The 15709-nt window shown below is 47.9% G+C and overlaps 1 protein-coding gene across 1 annotated transcript; it reads right to left on the bottom strand.

The window, feature by feature from the left end:
- Positions 1-356: 356 nt before the first annotated feature.
- LOC309978088 (transcription factor SPT20 homolog) lies at positions 357-2762 on the bottom strand (the record flags this gene model as incomplete). Its single annotated transcript, XM_082864430.1, has 1 exon — positions 357-2762. One exon carries the CDS (start codon positions 2760-2762, stop codon positions 357-359), a length of 2406 nt encoding a protein of 801 aa, XP_082720556.1.
- Positions 2763-15709: the final 12947 nt, after the last annotated feature.

Genomic DNA, 15709 nt, shown 5'->3' with positions numbered 1-15709 from the left:
GAATAATACTAATTTTGACTTGACTGGTGTTGCAGTTTTATTGCTTGAGAGAAATTACAGGCTTCAGGAGTTTAAACTGACCCTACTTTGGATGTGGATACACTTGAGAACATCGCAATAAAAACAACTGTCAACAGCCACCGCCCAAGCGATGGCTTCGGCGAAACCCTGCCAGTTTAGTAAAGCACTTCCCCGTCTCTATGTAAAAATCATGGGCTTGTGCCTCTGCAGAAAGTTTGTACGTCTAACAACGTAAAAGAGCGACACATTAAAACAAAACCCAAATGCGGGTGCAACTCGAAATGCACTCGGTCGCTGCTCTTGTGTTTTCTAAAGGAGAGAAAATCAGCCAGGCCTCAGGGCTTGGGAACGGCTGGCGGGCCTCTATCCGCGGTCCCCGCGGCCTGGCTGCTGGGCTGCGGGCCCCGAGGGCAAGGCGCGGCGGCGCGGCGGCGCACGTGCACGCTGAACTGCAACTGCGGCCGCGGGGCCGCCCAGGCCCAGGCCGTCTGCTGCGGGGGGCTCAGCCCGGGGCTGCTCAGGCCACAGCCCGGCGGGGACAACACGAGCACCTGGGGCGGCTGGAAGCCGTCCTCTGCACCGAGGTGAACAACCACGGCTTCCTCGGCACGCACGACCGTGTTGGGAACGGCGGCGCCCTGTGAACCTGAAGCCTGTGCCCCCGGACCGTGTACCCCCGGACCCTGTGCCCCCGGAACCTGGACCCCCGGACCCTGTACCCCCGGACCCTGTGCCCCCGGAACCTGTGCCTCCGGACCCCGTGCCCCCGGACCCCGTGCCCCCAGTCCTTGGGACGCCGGCAGCCGAGGAGGCGGGGCGCAGGGCCACTGCAGGGGAAGCAGCTGGGGGAGGCGCGGCTGCGGGGCCGGCTGCTGGCTGCTGCACAGGAGCGATCCGCGGGGCAGCTGCACCACAGGAAAGGGTCTGAGATCCGAAGCGTTTTTCTCCGGAGGAGGAGGCGGCGGAGGAGGAGGCGGCGGAGGAGGAGGCGGCGGCGGAAAAGCTCCTGCGGGCAGGTGGCCCGGCTGGATCCCCCCGGGAGCTGGGGCTCTGGTGGCACAGCCTCTCCCCGAGGCCTGGCCTCCACGTCTGGGGCCCACTTCTCTGATGACCTTCAGGCCAACGGAGATGACCGTGACCCGGGAGACCGAGGTCGTCCGTGATGAGCCCGCAGTGGACAGGGCGGTGGCAGGAAGCGTGCTAACTGGGCTCTGCTCCACAGAGGAATTCTGGGAAAGAGCTGGTGGCTTAGGAGCAGGGCCAGGAGATGCACATGCCTGAGAGCTGCCTGCCTGCTGTGAAGTGAGACTCTCACCCCAGGAGCTCCTTCCTGAGTGCCAAGGAAGTCGCATGGGTGGAGGTGGATGTGTGGCTCCTCTGTCGGGCACTGAAGACTGAACCCACCCAGTCTTAGGCTGTTCCGGTTCTTTCCCTGGAGAAGGTTGCCTGAGACCGGCTGAGCCACTGGAGCTGTGTGACATCTGCACTGGACACTGGGTGCTCTCCTGGACCGACTCCTCGGGCCGACTGACCACTCTCCCAGCATCAGACTCTGCCCCGGGCGGGAAACTGTAGGGATGGTTATCTGCGAAGGAGTGGGGGGGAGACAGCTGTCTCTCCCACGCGGCCTCTGTACCGGACCCTTTTCCAGAGGCAAGTGCATTATCAGTCAGCTGCCTGACGGTCAGCCTTGTTGCCTGGGACTGGTAGCCAGCGTCACCTCCAAATGCAAGATCGCCTTGTACCTCATGCACTGGCCAGACTGTTGGTTGTGAGTCATCACATCCGACAGACTCCTTCCTTTTAGCATATTTCTCCACGTCCACTTGAGAAGGCACGGCCAAGTCACAGCGTCTCTGTTTCCACACATCTACACAACTTCCTGCTTTAAACGTTTTGAGGCCGTAATTCCCACCTGTTTTACTTCCTCTTATTCGTTTGCAGGAAGTCAGGGCTCTTAGCTCAGGAGGAGGGGGACGAGACAGCTCCTGCTGCCGATTCAGAGAGGCCATAGAGTACCTCTTGAAGTTCCTTTTCATGGGAAGAGTGTTCATCTTTTGTTTGTTATAGAGCAGTCTGTTTGCAGTGCACGCTACTGATATAGAAGGGTCTAGACACAGTGGTTCAGCTGTAGCTAAGATCAGTTGGCTCTCAAGCAAAAGTTTGTCCTCCTGGGTCCAATTCTGGTTATCGCTGGCTATGGCCTCTACATCACAGGCTAAAGTCTGCATCGTGGGACGTAAGAGAATATGCCTGCTTTGGTAATGGGGAGCTTCCCTGTCGCTGGACTGCCTGTAGTCCCGTATTTCTGCTATCACACACCCGTGATGAAAAACGTTAACCTGAGACTTTTCCAGGAGACCCACTAAAACAGGAGGTAATTCTTCTGCATCCAAGTATTCGAGCAATTCCCCTTCTTCATAGGGCAGTCGGATGGTCTCCGAAGATGATCCATTTTCCCCCTTGAGCATCAGCGAATAGCCCTCGTTTCCTGGGTACAGGTTGACCACCAAACACGGCAACGACTCTCTCCTAAGAAGCTTCTCTAACAGGTTCACGTTGCTTGTTAATTCCTCCGTAACCTCAGGCTCTTTTTCACATTCTTCAACATAAATGTCATAAAGTTTTTCATAGAGAGACTTCTCCCCATTAGATGGGTATTTCCTTTCCGGAGGTCTCTGTCGGGCACTTGCAATGATATACTCCGCACGATCCAAAGCTCGTTCTAGAGCCTGCTCCATTGCGGTACAAAATGGGGGCCCTAATGGAAGAGAAAATGTAAGTGAGCGGATGAACCGGGTGAAAACCCTGTCTGCAGTATCGACGAGCATTCTTGCAAACGCGGCCACTCCACAGTGGCGCGACCAGCCTCACCTCCAAAAGGACACCAAGACACCCGCCCCCGAAGTAGCAGCGCGCAAAATACCTGCGATTTAGGGAAAGACCTAAAGGCGTGCAAGCGGCCACCGCGCTGGATCTCGCTCGCCTCGCGTGGCAGCAGATGACCCGGATGTGAATGTAAGCGATTCTCCGCCCCCCACGCCCCCCACCCCCGCACATCCCCCCGAAGGCGCGCGCATCCGTGCGTCCGCCTGCGCAGATCATAGGCTCAGGCCTCATCCTTCTATTGCCTCTTGGGCGCAGGCCCGCCCCCTTCACTTCTGGTTTTGGGGTCTGCACTTCCACCAAGGGCTGGGCTTCGCCACACCTTCTTTTCTCATAACCTTGAAAAGCACAAGCAGCCAACAAAATAAAAATCTATCATTTTTCGGTGCGGCTTTAATACGCACCAATTTGCGTGGTACTGCAGTTGCCGGGAAGGTCATGAAAGGTGGTCATTTCTTGGCGATCACGTCACCAAGCATTATTCACTGTTTTGGGAATGTCTTGTTTGTTCCCAGGGGCAAGACTGCTCCTGGTGTCCATCGCCAATTTAACACACCCAAAGAGTCCCCATATAGGGCTTCCCTGGTGGCACGGTGGTTGGGGGTCTGCCTGCCGATGCACGGGACGCGGGTTTCGTGCCCCGGTCCGGGAAGATCCCACGTGCCGCGGAGCGGCTGGGCCCGTGAGCCATGGCCGCTGGGCCTGCGCGTCCGGAGCCTGTGCTCCGCAGTGGGAGAGGCCACAGCAGTGAGAGGCCCGCGTACCGCAAAACAGAACAAGACAAAAAAAAGAGTCCCCATACCTAGCTCTTGCCTACATGCAGGCTCGCTGTATTTGGTGCAAGCATCAGAATTCTTCATTGATTCTTCCAGTGATCTCCTGCCTAATGGTGTTCATAGAGATGTGCACGTAACATGACATTCTTTTACAGAAGTACTTACCTTTTATTTCTCTAGGTATTTCAGAAAGGGCTTTACAGTCTTTTTCAAAGTGTGTGGTAGGTACCTTATATCGTCTAAGAATTCCATTCAGGATTGTTTGTTTTAAAAGGTGGTTTGCATCTGATAGGGTTGAGAACTGTTGTTCCAGGTGACGGCAGTACAGTTTAAATGGTTACTCTAACTGTAGACCATAGCTACAGTCCTAGTGGTGGTTTGGAGTGGTATGATTGAGTCCTAGGTAATTTATGGGCCATTGTTTTCCATTAATATTGTTGCCTTGCAATCTGCCAGCCTTTTTGGACAGGTTTTCTTTGTTTTCTGTTTTCAAGAATCTCTTGATGCTTAGGTGTAGACATAATGATACTACAATATTCATAGTGAAGTCACAAACGAGAAGAATCCAAGATAAACTGGTGAAATTCCTGAATTACAGACTACTATAAAATAAATGTGTTTTTCTAACCAATAGCAATTATGATAGTTACATATTACAGTAGATACAGTCTACTGAAATAGGATTAAAAACTCCTTGACTAAGAGTTCCTTAAACATGTCCCTCGTTCAGCAAGAGACAAGAATAATTTTGTCCTGGCATATCAGTTGTCTTTGGGCAAATGTATACAGTCGTCCCTCGGTATCAGCGGGTGATTGGTTCCAGGACACCCGCCCGCCCCCCCAAGGACGCTAAAATCCTCAGATGCTCAAGTCCTTACAGTAGGCCCTCCATGTCCCCATCCCTGGTTCTCCCTCTGCAGATCTGATTATATTTGATCCGTGGTGGGTTGACACCGCAAATGCGGAACCCGCGGATATGAAAGGCCAATGTGAATACTTGTGGATGCCTCGGGGGGGCTTGAAATCGGTTTAGTTTCTTAGCTCTTTTAAGCATCCTTCCCTGTCTCTCTCTTTTCCCCTCCACATGCCCACCTTTAGGCTAAGCGTAAGACTGGATAGTTAAACCATAGTTTGCTATCCAGTCATCCAAATAGCCAACTTTAATCAAGCCCAACTGAATGAGGTGAACAGGAGCTCTGACCCTCACTCAAAGCACTGCCTATCCTTCCAACTTGAACAGATGAACTTCTTAGCTGCCTGCCGGCCTCTTGCAGGCTTCTCACCAGCCATGATCCCCTTCACCTTCTGTCCTCAGGAATTTGCTGTGTGTTGGGTCTGGAAAAGTACCAGTCTGGGACAGTATTCCGTTTAGGTGGAGAGGCTAATTAGAAGGGGAGAGCTCTGCTTTCTTGGGGATCTGAGGCAGATTCTGTTGGAGGGGAAGTGGCACAGTGGACCTGTGTTGGAGTCAGGTTATCCTTCTAAAAAGTAAAGCCCAGGATTTCTGGGGGCTGCTCCCAGCCTGCAGACCAGGCCCGGTAGCTTCTCAGCATGACAGAGCAGGAGGGCTGGGGCTAGGGTGAGGCAAGCAGGAGCCCAGGGCGTAGGGTGCAAGGAGACAGCCACCCTCGGCTTGTGCAGGTCCCAACAGGGCCAGTGCCCTGGGTGCCTGGCTTGCTCACCTTGCCTCAGCCCTGCAGACAAGGCCCCTCACCACCTGGCGCCTGTCTGCTCCCCACCTCTTTCCTCTCCTCTCTTTCCTTTGCCTTCTGTGCTCTGAGCATAGTCACCGGGCACCGACAGGCCCACCCCTTCAGGGCTCTGTGCCCTCTCTGCTTAGTCACCTGCCAGTCTCCACCCATCACCTCAAATATCCCTTCCTGACTTCCAAGGAGCTCGCCTCCTTGTCTCTGCTGTTCTGCCAAAGCACACGTACCACACGCCGTATCAGAGCCAGGCTTCGCATCGGAAGGGAATCGAGCGTGTGTTTGCACCGTTCTCCACACCCAGCCTCTGGATTCTCTGAGGGCAGACACGATGCCTTTTCCGTCTTTGTCTGGTCACCAACTTGGCCATCACTTGGCACAAAGTTGGCACAAGAGCGAAGGAACGATTGACCCCATGCTCTAGTTACTTTACTTCAAGACTCGTGTGAAGAAACATTTCATCCCCTCTTTAGCGGTGAGAAAGGCGTCCCGAGCCGGGTCTTCTGAGCGTCGTGCTGTAGTGCGCCAGGGTGTCTGAGCCTCGGCGCTAGTGGCATTTGTGAGGGGGCGTGTTCCTGTGCACCGTAGGGTGTTTAGCAGCACCCCTGGCCTTCCCCACTAGACGCCAACAGCACTCATCCCCCGTTGTGGTAACCCAGAACGGCTCTAGATATTGCCCAAGAGGCCTTGCGGGGGCAAAATCATCCCCCTGGTGAGGAACCCCTCCACTACCCTGCTCTGTAAGCCATGAGCTTGATCCAAATGCAGCCCCTAAGCTGACATCCCCGGGCACCCCTCTCTCAGGAGAGAGGTGCATCTGCCCACTCTGTCATGGGATGGGCGAGATGCTCAGTTGTGGTCCTGACTGTGTCTTCGGTTGGGCTCCCCAGAAGCAAACGCTGACAAGAGGATTCGAGTGCAAGGAGTTTATTTGGGAGCTCGTCCCGAGAGACACCGGTCAGGGGAAGGGCAGCTCAGTCAGGGATGGGGAGGAAGGTGATCAAAGGCACGGTCATGAGCAGAAGGCCGCTGTGGACAACTGGTCCCTGCTGGGGCCCTTTGGGAGACAGTACAGAGCAAGCTCAGGTTGTTCTACCCTAGAGGCAAGGAAGCTGGGCTGTTTCTCCATCCACTCCTCTCTCTCATTTGACGGACGACAGTCCTGAGGGCACTATTTCCCATCACTCTGGGTTGCCACATGTGAGAGCCACCCATGCTCCTGTGGCCTGGGTGCCCTCAGAGAGAGCGTCAGGAGTGCTTGCAGTAATACTCAGTCCTCGTGTACAGGATGGCAAGTACCTCGGGGAGATGGGCAGGGCCCCGGCAGCATGGGCTACACCTGTGGCTGAAGAGCCATGGAAGAATGCGGCCATTCGCTCTTGGGGATGGAGACAGTGTGCTCCGTAATGTAGGTGGGCGTGTGGAGGAGTGAAATTGTACTCCATCCAAGTGGACGGGGCGATTTCACGTGAGGTTTTTGTCAGCTACTACAGCCCACGATGCCAACAGTGGAGAGTGTGGCCCACGCCTTACTCTTCCCCGGGAGGACCCCCGAGGCAGTCTGGCCACACGTGCGCTGGGCGAGGCTCTGTCCCTGGCTGTGCGTGTGTTCCGGTGAGCTTTAGCTGGCCAGACAGTGCTTACCATGGCTCAGCACCCCCTGCACTTGAGCTCCCTAATTGCCTGCTCTTTCCACAGCATGAGGTTTTTTGAAAATGTTCTCAGTGCACACCATCTTTGGAGCCTTCTGAGCACATCAACGAGCACGCTGGCTGATTCTAAGGAGTCCAACTGCTGCCGTCCCCTACGGCAGCTCGACAGAGATGCACATGCTGAGAAAACCCATGGCCAGAAAAGACATGCTAGAGGAGGCAGAGAACTGAATTAATTACAAGATAATTAACCTAATTTACAGTAGTCAACTGGTTTGTTACACATTCACTGAGTCCAGCATGAAATTTGTTTTAGTTATAGGATACATAGAGTAACAGTTACTATTTTCAGTGTACAGTTCCGGGAGTTTTGAAAATTTTTGTCAACCATGCAGCCGTCATGCAACTGTTCCGTCATGCAAAAAAATTCCCTCGTCCATATTTGGAGTCAATTCCTCCCTCACCCAGAGTTCCTAGCAACCATCAATGTTTTTGTGCCTATATATCACCTTTTCCAGAATGTCACATAAATAGAGTCATAAGTCATATAGCTTTGGGAACCGGCTTCCTTAACATACCTACATTTAAGGCTCATCCATGTTGTTTCTTTTATTATTAGTTTGTTCCTTCTTATTGCTGCATAGTATTCCATCGTGTGGTGGTACCAGCGTTTGCTTACCCATTTAACAGTTAAAAGATATTCTGGTCGTTTCCACTTTGGGGTGATTATGAACAAAGTCAGTGTAAACATTTGCAAATAAGATTTCCTGTGAACATAAGTTTTCATTTCACTTGCGTAAATATCCAGGCATGGCAATGTTGGGTCACGTGGTAAGTGTGCATTTAACTTTATAAGAAACAGTCAAACTGTTTTTTAAAGTGGTTGTACCATTTTGTGTCCCCAACAGCAATGTTTAGAGTCTCGGCCACATCCTTGCCAGCACTTGGTATTGACAGGTTCGTTTTGTTTAAAAGCATTCTAATAGGTGTCTAGTGTATTTCATTGTGGTTTTAGTTTCCATTTCCCTAATGACTAGTGATACTGAGTACCATTTCCTGAGCTCATTTCCATTTATATGTTTGTTGATGTGTTTCTTCAAATAGTTTGCCTATTCTTTATTGGGTTGTTTTCTTATCATTGAGGTTTGAGAGTCCTTATACATCTGGATACAAGTCGTTTAGGAGATACGTGTTGTGCAAACATTTTCTCCCAGTCTGTAGCTTGTCTTTTCATTCTCCTAACAGTGCCTTTTGAAGAGCAGAATTTCTTAATTTTTACGAAGTCCAATTGATCACTTTTTTCTTTTCTAGGTTATGCTTTTTGTATCAGATCTAAGTAATCTTTGCCTAACCCAAGGTCACAAAGCTATTCTCCTGGGACTTCCCTGGTGGTGCAGTAGATAAGACTCTGTGCTCCTAATGCAGGGGGCCCAGGTTTGATCCCTGGTCAGGGAACTAGATCCCACATGCATACTGCAACTTGAGTTCGCATGCCACAACTAAGGAGCTCGCCTGCCACACCTAAGACCCCAGGCAACCAAATAAATATTTTATTTTTTAAAAAGGCTATTCTCCTATTTTCTTCTAGATATTTTATAGCAGTAAGCTTTATATTTAGGTTTATTATCCACTTTGAGTTCATTTTTGTATAAGGTGTCAGGTATAAGTCAAAGGTTCATTTTTTACATATGGATGTCCAAGTGTCCCAGTATCATTTGTTGAAGAGATTGTCCTTTCACCGTTGAACTGCCTTCCCACCTTTGCAAAAAATCAATTGACCATATATGTGAAGCCCTATTTCTGAACTGTCAATTCTGGTCCACTGATCTATTTGTCTATCTCTGTGCCAATACCACTGTGTCTTAATTACGGTAGCTTTATAATAAACTTTGACACCAGGTAGTGATAAAGCTCCAACTTTGTTCTTCTTTTGCACAGTAATTTTGGCAATCCTAGTCCTTTTGTCTTTTCATACATTTTAGAATCATCTTGCTGATTTCTACAGATTGTCAGGTCTAAACTGTAGTTCCACTAATTATCTGTGTGCCCTTGAGCAAGTTACTTGATTCTCTTGTGCCCCTGTTTCTTCATTTATAAATTGGGTTGTTGCTGATGATGATGGCTACTTCGTTTAATTGTTTTGAAGTTTAAGTGACATAACCCATATATACCATATCCGTAGAAAAATGCCTGGGACATAGTGAGAACTCATGAACGGTTAGCCATTTTTTGCCTCACCACCACCCTTCCGATTGCCTTTTCTTTTATTTCTTTAAGACAGTGGGGCACCATGGTGAGGACAATGGACTGGAATAGGGTGAGACTGATGGAAGGAAAAACAGGTTTGGAAGTGACTGCAATATCCCAGCGGCAACTGATGAGGTCAATGTTAGTGAAGATGTGAAGGAAATACTTGAATCACTTCTCAGGTAGATTGAGCAGGGCTTGATAAGTAATTGGTTATAGGAGTTGAAAACAAGGAAAGTTGAATTTGACTCAGAATCGCTAGCTTTAAGAGATTGAGTGGCTTGTGGCAGCTTATATGGTATCACATATAATTCACAATCTTTTGGGGGGTCAAGATTGTAGCAAGTTGCGGAATGGTGGCCTTCTTTAGACTGTAAACTGCCACAAGAGCAGGGACTGCTATTTTTGCTCACTTCTGCTTACCTACGGCATAGCTACAATGCCTTGCTAGGTACTCACAGTAGACAGACTAATGCGCCCCCCCAAAGATGTCCAATCCTACTCTTTGGAACCAGTGACTATGTTACCTTCCAGTGCAAAAGAGACTTTGAGGGTATGATTAAGCTATGGAGCCTGAGATGAGGATAGTATCCTTGACCCTCTGGGTGGGCCCAATATAATCACATGGGTCCTTCTAAGGGAAGGAGGGAGGGAGGAAAGTCAGAGAGAGAGAGAGAGAGAGAGAGAGAGAGAGAGAGAGAGAGAGGAGATTGAAAGACTCTTCGCTGCTGGCCTTGAAGATGGAAGAAAGAGCTATAAGCCAAGGAATGCAGATGGCCTCTAGGAGCTGGAAAAGGCCAGGAAACAAATCCTCCCTAGAGTCTCCAAAAAGGAATGCAGCTTTGTCAACACCTTAATGTTTTCTTAGTGAGGTCGATTTCAGACTTCTGCATTCCAGAAATATAAGATTAGACATTTGTGTTCTTTTAAGCCACTACATTTGTGGTAATTTATTATAGCAGCACTAGAAAATGAATATATGTTTTATGTGATAGACAGTGTTGAGAAATCGTGAAGACCTGTATACTGCTGCCTGTAGTTTACTGAATCCAGGTTTGTAGAACCTCATGCCTCTCTAACAGGAGTACCACCTGGTCGTCTAATATCTGATTAAAATCGAGGGGGAAAAAAGATGTACGAAAAAGATGCATGCAGCCTTTCCCAGAACATCTACTGTCATCCTTTAATTTTATAAAATGCTTTGTTTCCAAGATCCCAAATGTCAGAAACAAGTAAGAGGCTTAGCGTCTTTGGGGAACGCAGAACGAACCCAACCAGAACAATATAGTGGTAGGAACTCAGGCTCTGAAACCAGGAAAAACCAAAACCAAGAGGCATATTTTGCTAATGGGGTTGTTTCCAAGTGCTTCTCCCAGGCCACTGCTGATTGCATCGTGGAGGAAGAGGCCACCAGCTCCCCATTTTCCTCTCAGAGGACTGCAGGGGAATGTTCCATTTCTGCAGGCCTTTTGGCCTGGTCACTTTCTCAGCACATACACTGCCAACCCCTTTCTGACCTCAGTTCACAGTTTACACTCAACAAATCCAGCTCCCTGCCCTGGGTGTAACCAGAGACAGGGATAACCCCATGACCGTAAACCTAGATTATGTAAACTGAGTTTTTAATGTAAACAGAGATCACCTGTTCTTTAGCTCTGTTTAGCTTTATAGAATTACAATGGCTAACAGTTATTGAGTGCTCGCTGTGTAGGGAGTGTCTGCATGCCTTAATCTCTCAAAGCCTACTATAGTCTCAGTTTTACAGATGAGGAAATAGAGACCCAGAAGGTTTTAAAACTCGTCAAAGCTCAAATAATTAGAGCAAATCCAGGAATATATATGGTTTTTCTTAGAAGACAAACTTTATCTTTCCCCTGAAATTAAAATGTGCTGCCTAGAAGCCTTTGGGCTTCCTAACATTTATATGGAAAATGGCAGATACTCTATCTAGCAAGGACTTTAGGAATCATAGCATCTATTTTTTTTCCCTATTTCTAATTCTTCCCAAGGTGAAGCATTTATTCAGGTGAGGCTTACAGTCCATCAGAGCCTCAATTAGCAGAACTTCAAGACACTGGAAAGGGGAACATCACAAGAAAATGAGCAGATCCAAAATGTATTCATTCCCAGGAGACTTATAATGAAAACAACATTCAGGATCAGGATCTGGAAGCAAAGCAAGATCGGCATCATCATACAAAAACTCAGTTACAGGGCTTCCCTGGTGGCGCAGTGGTTGAGAGTCCGCCTGCCGAGGCAGGGGACACGGGTTCGTGGCCCGGTCCGGGAAGATCCCACATGCCGCGGAGCAGCTGGGCCCGTGAGCCATGGCCGCTGAGCCTGCGCGTCCGGAGCCTGCGCTCCGCAACGGGAGAGGCCACAGCAGTGAGAGGCCCGCGTACCGCAAAAAACCCCTCCCCCCCAAAAAAAACTCAGTTACATCCACTATACCATACCTGCTGAGGTCAGAAAGTGGGCTCCTGCTACCACTTGGAAGCCTTTCCAAGGACAAGGGCTAAAACCAAAACCTTTCTCATGGGAACCTACTGTATAGCATGGGGAACTCTGTTCAATACTCTGTAATGACCTATGTGGGAATAGAATCTAAAAAAGAGTGTATAGATGTACATGTACGACTGACTCACACTGCTGTAGAGCAGAGACTAATACAACATTGTAAATCAACTAGACTCCAATAAAAATTAATTAAAAAAAAAAACCTTTTTCATTATCCACAACGCTCTAATCCCTAAGCCAGTCCATAGATTGCATGTTTTTACAAGAATTACCAAATATAGCTCAGAAAATGGAAAGTATGCTTGGTGCTCAGAAAAATAAAAATATATTTGTGTGTATATATATATATATATATATATATGTGTATATATTTTACAATTTTATAAATGCTAAAACTCCATATTTAAATAGCATATTTAATGCTATTTAACAGGTTTTGGTATATATATAATGTTAATTTTTGGTAACAGGTTTTGGTATATATAATGTTAATATTTATATAATACATGTATCTATTAAAATTATGTGTATATTCAAGGTCACCACATTACCTTACCCAAAGAAGTCCCTATAGACAAAGTACCTCCGACTTAGTCATCCTACATTTTGCAAAGAGTAAAAACTTAATATATTTTTAAAAGAAAAAAAATTGTCATCAGATCCATTTTAATACGGCTGACTAATGTTACTAAATATATAACACTGTCTAATACTAAATTACAGTTGAAATGCATTACTAAGAAAAGATGATAACCCCAACTATAATTTTAGTTTTGTCATATATAAAAGCTAGATATGACTCCCGGCCTACATTTTTCTGGAAATTTCGTTCGTTATCTGTTCATCTGTCTCAGAGAGTCAATGCCTTGTGCCATCGCCATTTTGATAACAATCTAGTCTTTCCAAGGCCAAGGTATGAAGGTATCGTCTCTTGTAAGAACCTCTCACATCCGGTGTGACACTTAAACTCTAAGTGTAACCCAAGCCTTAGCTCCTCCCTACTCTCTTCAAATGTGATGTTCTTTTCTATTACGTTTGGAGAAAAAGGGGTTTGTCATCTGACTGCTCCAGAGTCATTCAGTCGGCACCTCCTTTTCTGCTTTGCGAGCTCCTGCTCGGGGCCACCCCAGGCAGCCTTTCCCTCCCCTGTAACGATGCTGTCATGGAGCACGGAGGGTGGGCCACATGCTCTATGGTGGCCTGCCCTCCATTCCCCCACGACGGCAGGTGAGAATGTGTTTAAGACTTTACTGACCAGCTGGGGATAACTTATTGGTATTACAGGGTAGAAAGTACTTTTTAACTGGATGCTAAATATGAATTCTCTCATAGTGCAAAGGAAAAGAACAAAGGACATTAAACACTTCATTGAGGAGGGTGGGGTCCTTGTGACGGGACATCCCAGTTCTCGGCCTTGCTGCCAGGCCCACTCTCCTCTGACCCTTCCAGAGAGAGAGAGAAGGAGCCCCCTTCTTCAAATGTGTTCAGTGTACAGTTTTCACTCCATTATAGGAAACTCCACTCACTCTCCTCAGGGGTTAGCACTGTGCTGGGTTGATCATCTTCTGTGGTGGGCACTCTTTGGGCCCCATCCAGGCTCCTCTCCAGGCTTCTGTGTGCTTTTGCTTCTAATGGTCTAAAGTTGAGACTCTCTGATCTGCTTTAAAGAGCCAGGGACAGGCAGGCACAGGAATGTGAAAGCCCAGCTCCCTGGCCCGAAGTTGGGACAAACTCAGAGGCGTGACATACTCCAGAGCTCCCCAGCAGGGTCAGGCTGAGGCTGGCTCTTCACCTGAGATCACACCCTCAGGGTTCCTCCCCTTCCCAGTCCCCCGCTTCTCTCATCCCTTTAAAGGTCTCCCTGGAAGCACTTACTTTAAAAAAATCACTCTCATACGAATCCTCATCTCAGGGTCTTCTTCTCGGGAACCAACCTAAAGCAGCACCTTTCTACCCATTTTTAAGTGTAGTCAAAGGCTCCATAATTCTCAGGCAGTACATTCCCAAAGTGCAGCAGAACAGCCCAGGGTCTCTGGTGTGATAAGTCAAATCCTTTTGAGTTCTCTCCCCAACAGTGTGGGATGAAACTGCGCCACTTTACCGCTCCAGTCCCCAGTGGGTAAATGCTGGGCAAAATAAACATCTGTCCCAAGGACAAAAAAATCATTCTCGGCAACAAAGTTAAATCCGATTAAAGAGGACAAACTTTCCCCAAAGCAATACAACTTGCAAAGAGGTGCTCTACCCAAAATTAGATTCTGTAATTGGCCAAGCTGATTCTCTTCCCTTCTTCTACCTCCTGCCCGGTTGCCAACCATACATAGGAAGTAAGTCCATCGCGTGCTGTTGTGAAAGAACAAGCCATCTACGCTGAGAGCCATTTTTAGTAATACAACGACTCCACAGGGGCTTTGACAAAAAGCGTCTCTTTTCTCTGGTCCAGTGATTCTCAAACTATGGTGCCAGGACCATCAGCAGCAGCATCTGGGAACTGGTGAGAAGCACAAATGCTCTGACCCCCACCTGACACCTAGTGAATCAGAAGAAGCTCTGGGGTTGGAAGCCCTCCAGGAATTCTGAGGCATGCTCGAAGCTGAGAACCACTGCTTTGGTCAAGTCAGGCGTCTTCTGTCTTTAATCTCTGTAAACATTTTTTCAAATTCTCAGGAGAGAAAGTAGGATTGGCTGTTACTAAGGAGTTTCAATCCTCGATGCAATCATCTATGGCAAGGAGAAAGGATGAGTAGAATGAGGGGAACTCTGAGAACAAAGAAGCCTCCGTGAACTACTGCATCCACCATTATTCACTGGTCTAGGAGTCATGGAAGAAGTCATCTATGATGTACTAGAATACAATGGATCAGGTCAGCCAAATATAGAGGTCTTCATGACAGTGATTTTGAAAAATGGAAACAAAGCAAGTTTCTCTGCTTCAGACTGTTTAGCAGTGCCTAATATTGAGATGAGCGCTCCTCTAGTGTGTTCTTATAACGTGACTGAATTACCCCATTAGTGTACATACTGTCAAAATTGCTTACTTTTTTTTGTCCCTATACTGGAAGCATCTCAAAGACAGGGACTATTTCTTGTTCACCTCTGCATCTCTAATGACTGTACCACAGTTAGGTGATCAATAAACATTTCTTACATGTTGAATAAGTAAAAAGAAACGAGGCATCAAAATAATGTAGTCAATTCCTAACTAGAGGAAAGCCCTGGGATTAGGATTGAGGGTTAGGTTCTTCCATTTACATAAGTGACTCAAGGCAGCTCTAAACAAAATCCAGGTAGGCCCAAAAGTACTTTGTGGTAAAGTGGTAGGGTAGGGTGACAACAGTGGAAACATTTTACAAAGGAAAGGTCCTTTTTTGGTTTTTGGTTTTGGTGCTTGCAGAGTGTAAACTCTTCCCTCCCCTACACAGTTCTATCGAGATATAATCAACATACAGCACTGTATATGTTTAAGGTATATAGCACAGTGATTTGATTCACATATATTGTGACATTATTGCCAGAGCTGGCCAGGTCTTTGCTCAAAACCCACCAACCACTGCCTTTAGCAGGAGTTAACATAATCTTTAAATTAAAGGGTCCAGAGATAAGAAAGGAAGCTACAAAAACAAACAAACAAAAAACACAACGAGATGGAACCAGCTGGGACCACGACAGCAACGAGTCTGACCTCCAACAGACCCTGAGTCTCATTATTTGCTGATTTTACTACATTAGCATATTTAAATGACACGCCTACTGGTGGCCACGACCAGACATTAAGGATCAAAAAAGGATACAAAGGGAGTGGCAGCCACTCCCTCGGAAAAGCCCTGCCCCTTCCCCAGTAGACTAATGCATATGCCTCCCCACCTCACTCCTCCTCCCTGTGTCTTCACTCTGTAAAATTAAA

The sequence above is a fragment of the Leucopleurus acutus genome (genome assembly GCF_964270905.1).
Source record: "Leucopleurus acutus genome assembly, chromosome: X".
Lineage (NCBI taxonomy): Eukaryota > Metazoa > Chordata > Mammalia > Artiodactyla > Delphinidae > Leucopleurus > Leucopleurus acutus.
Note: the sequence above shows the minus strand (reverse complement) of the source record. Positions and strands in the feature narration are given on the sequence as shown.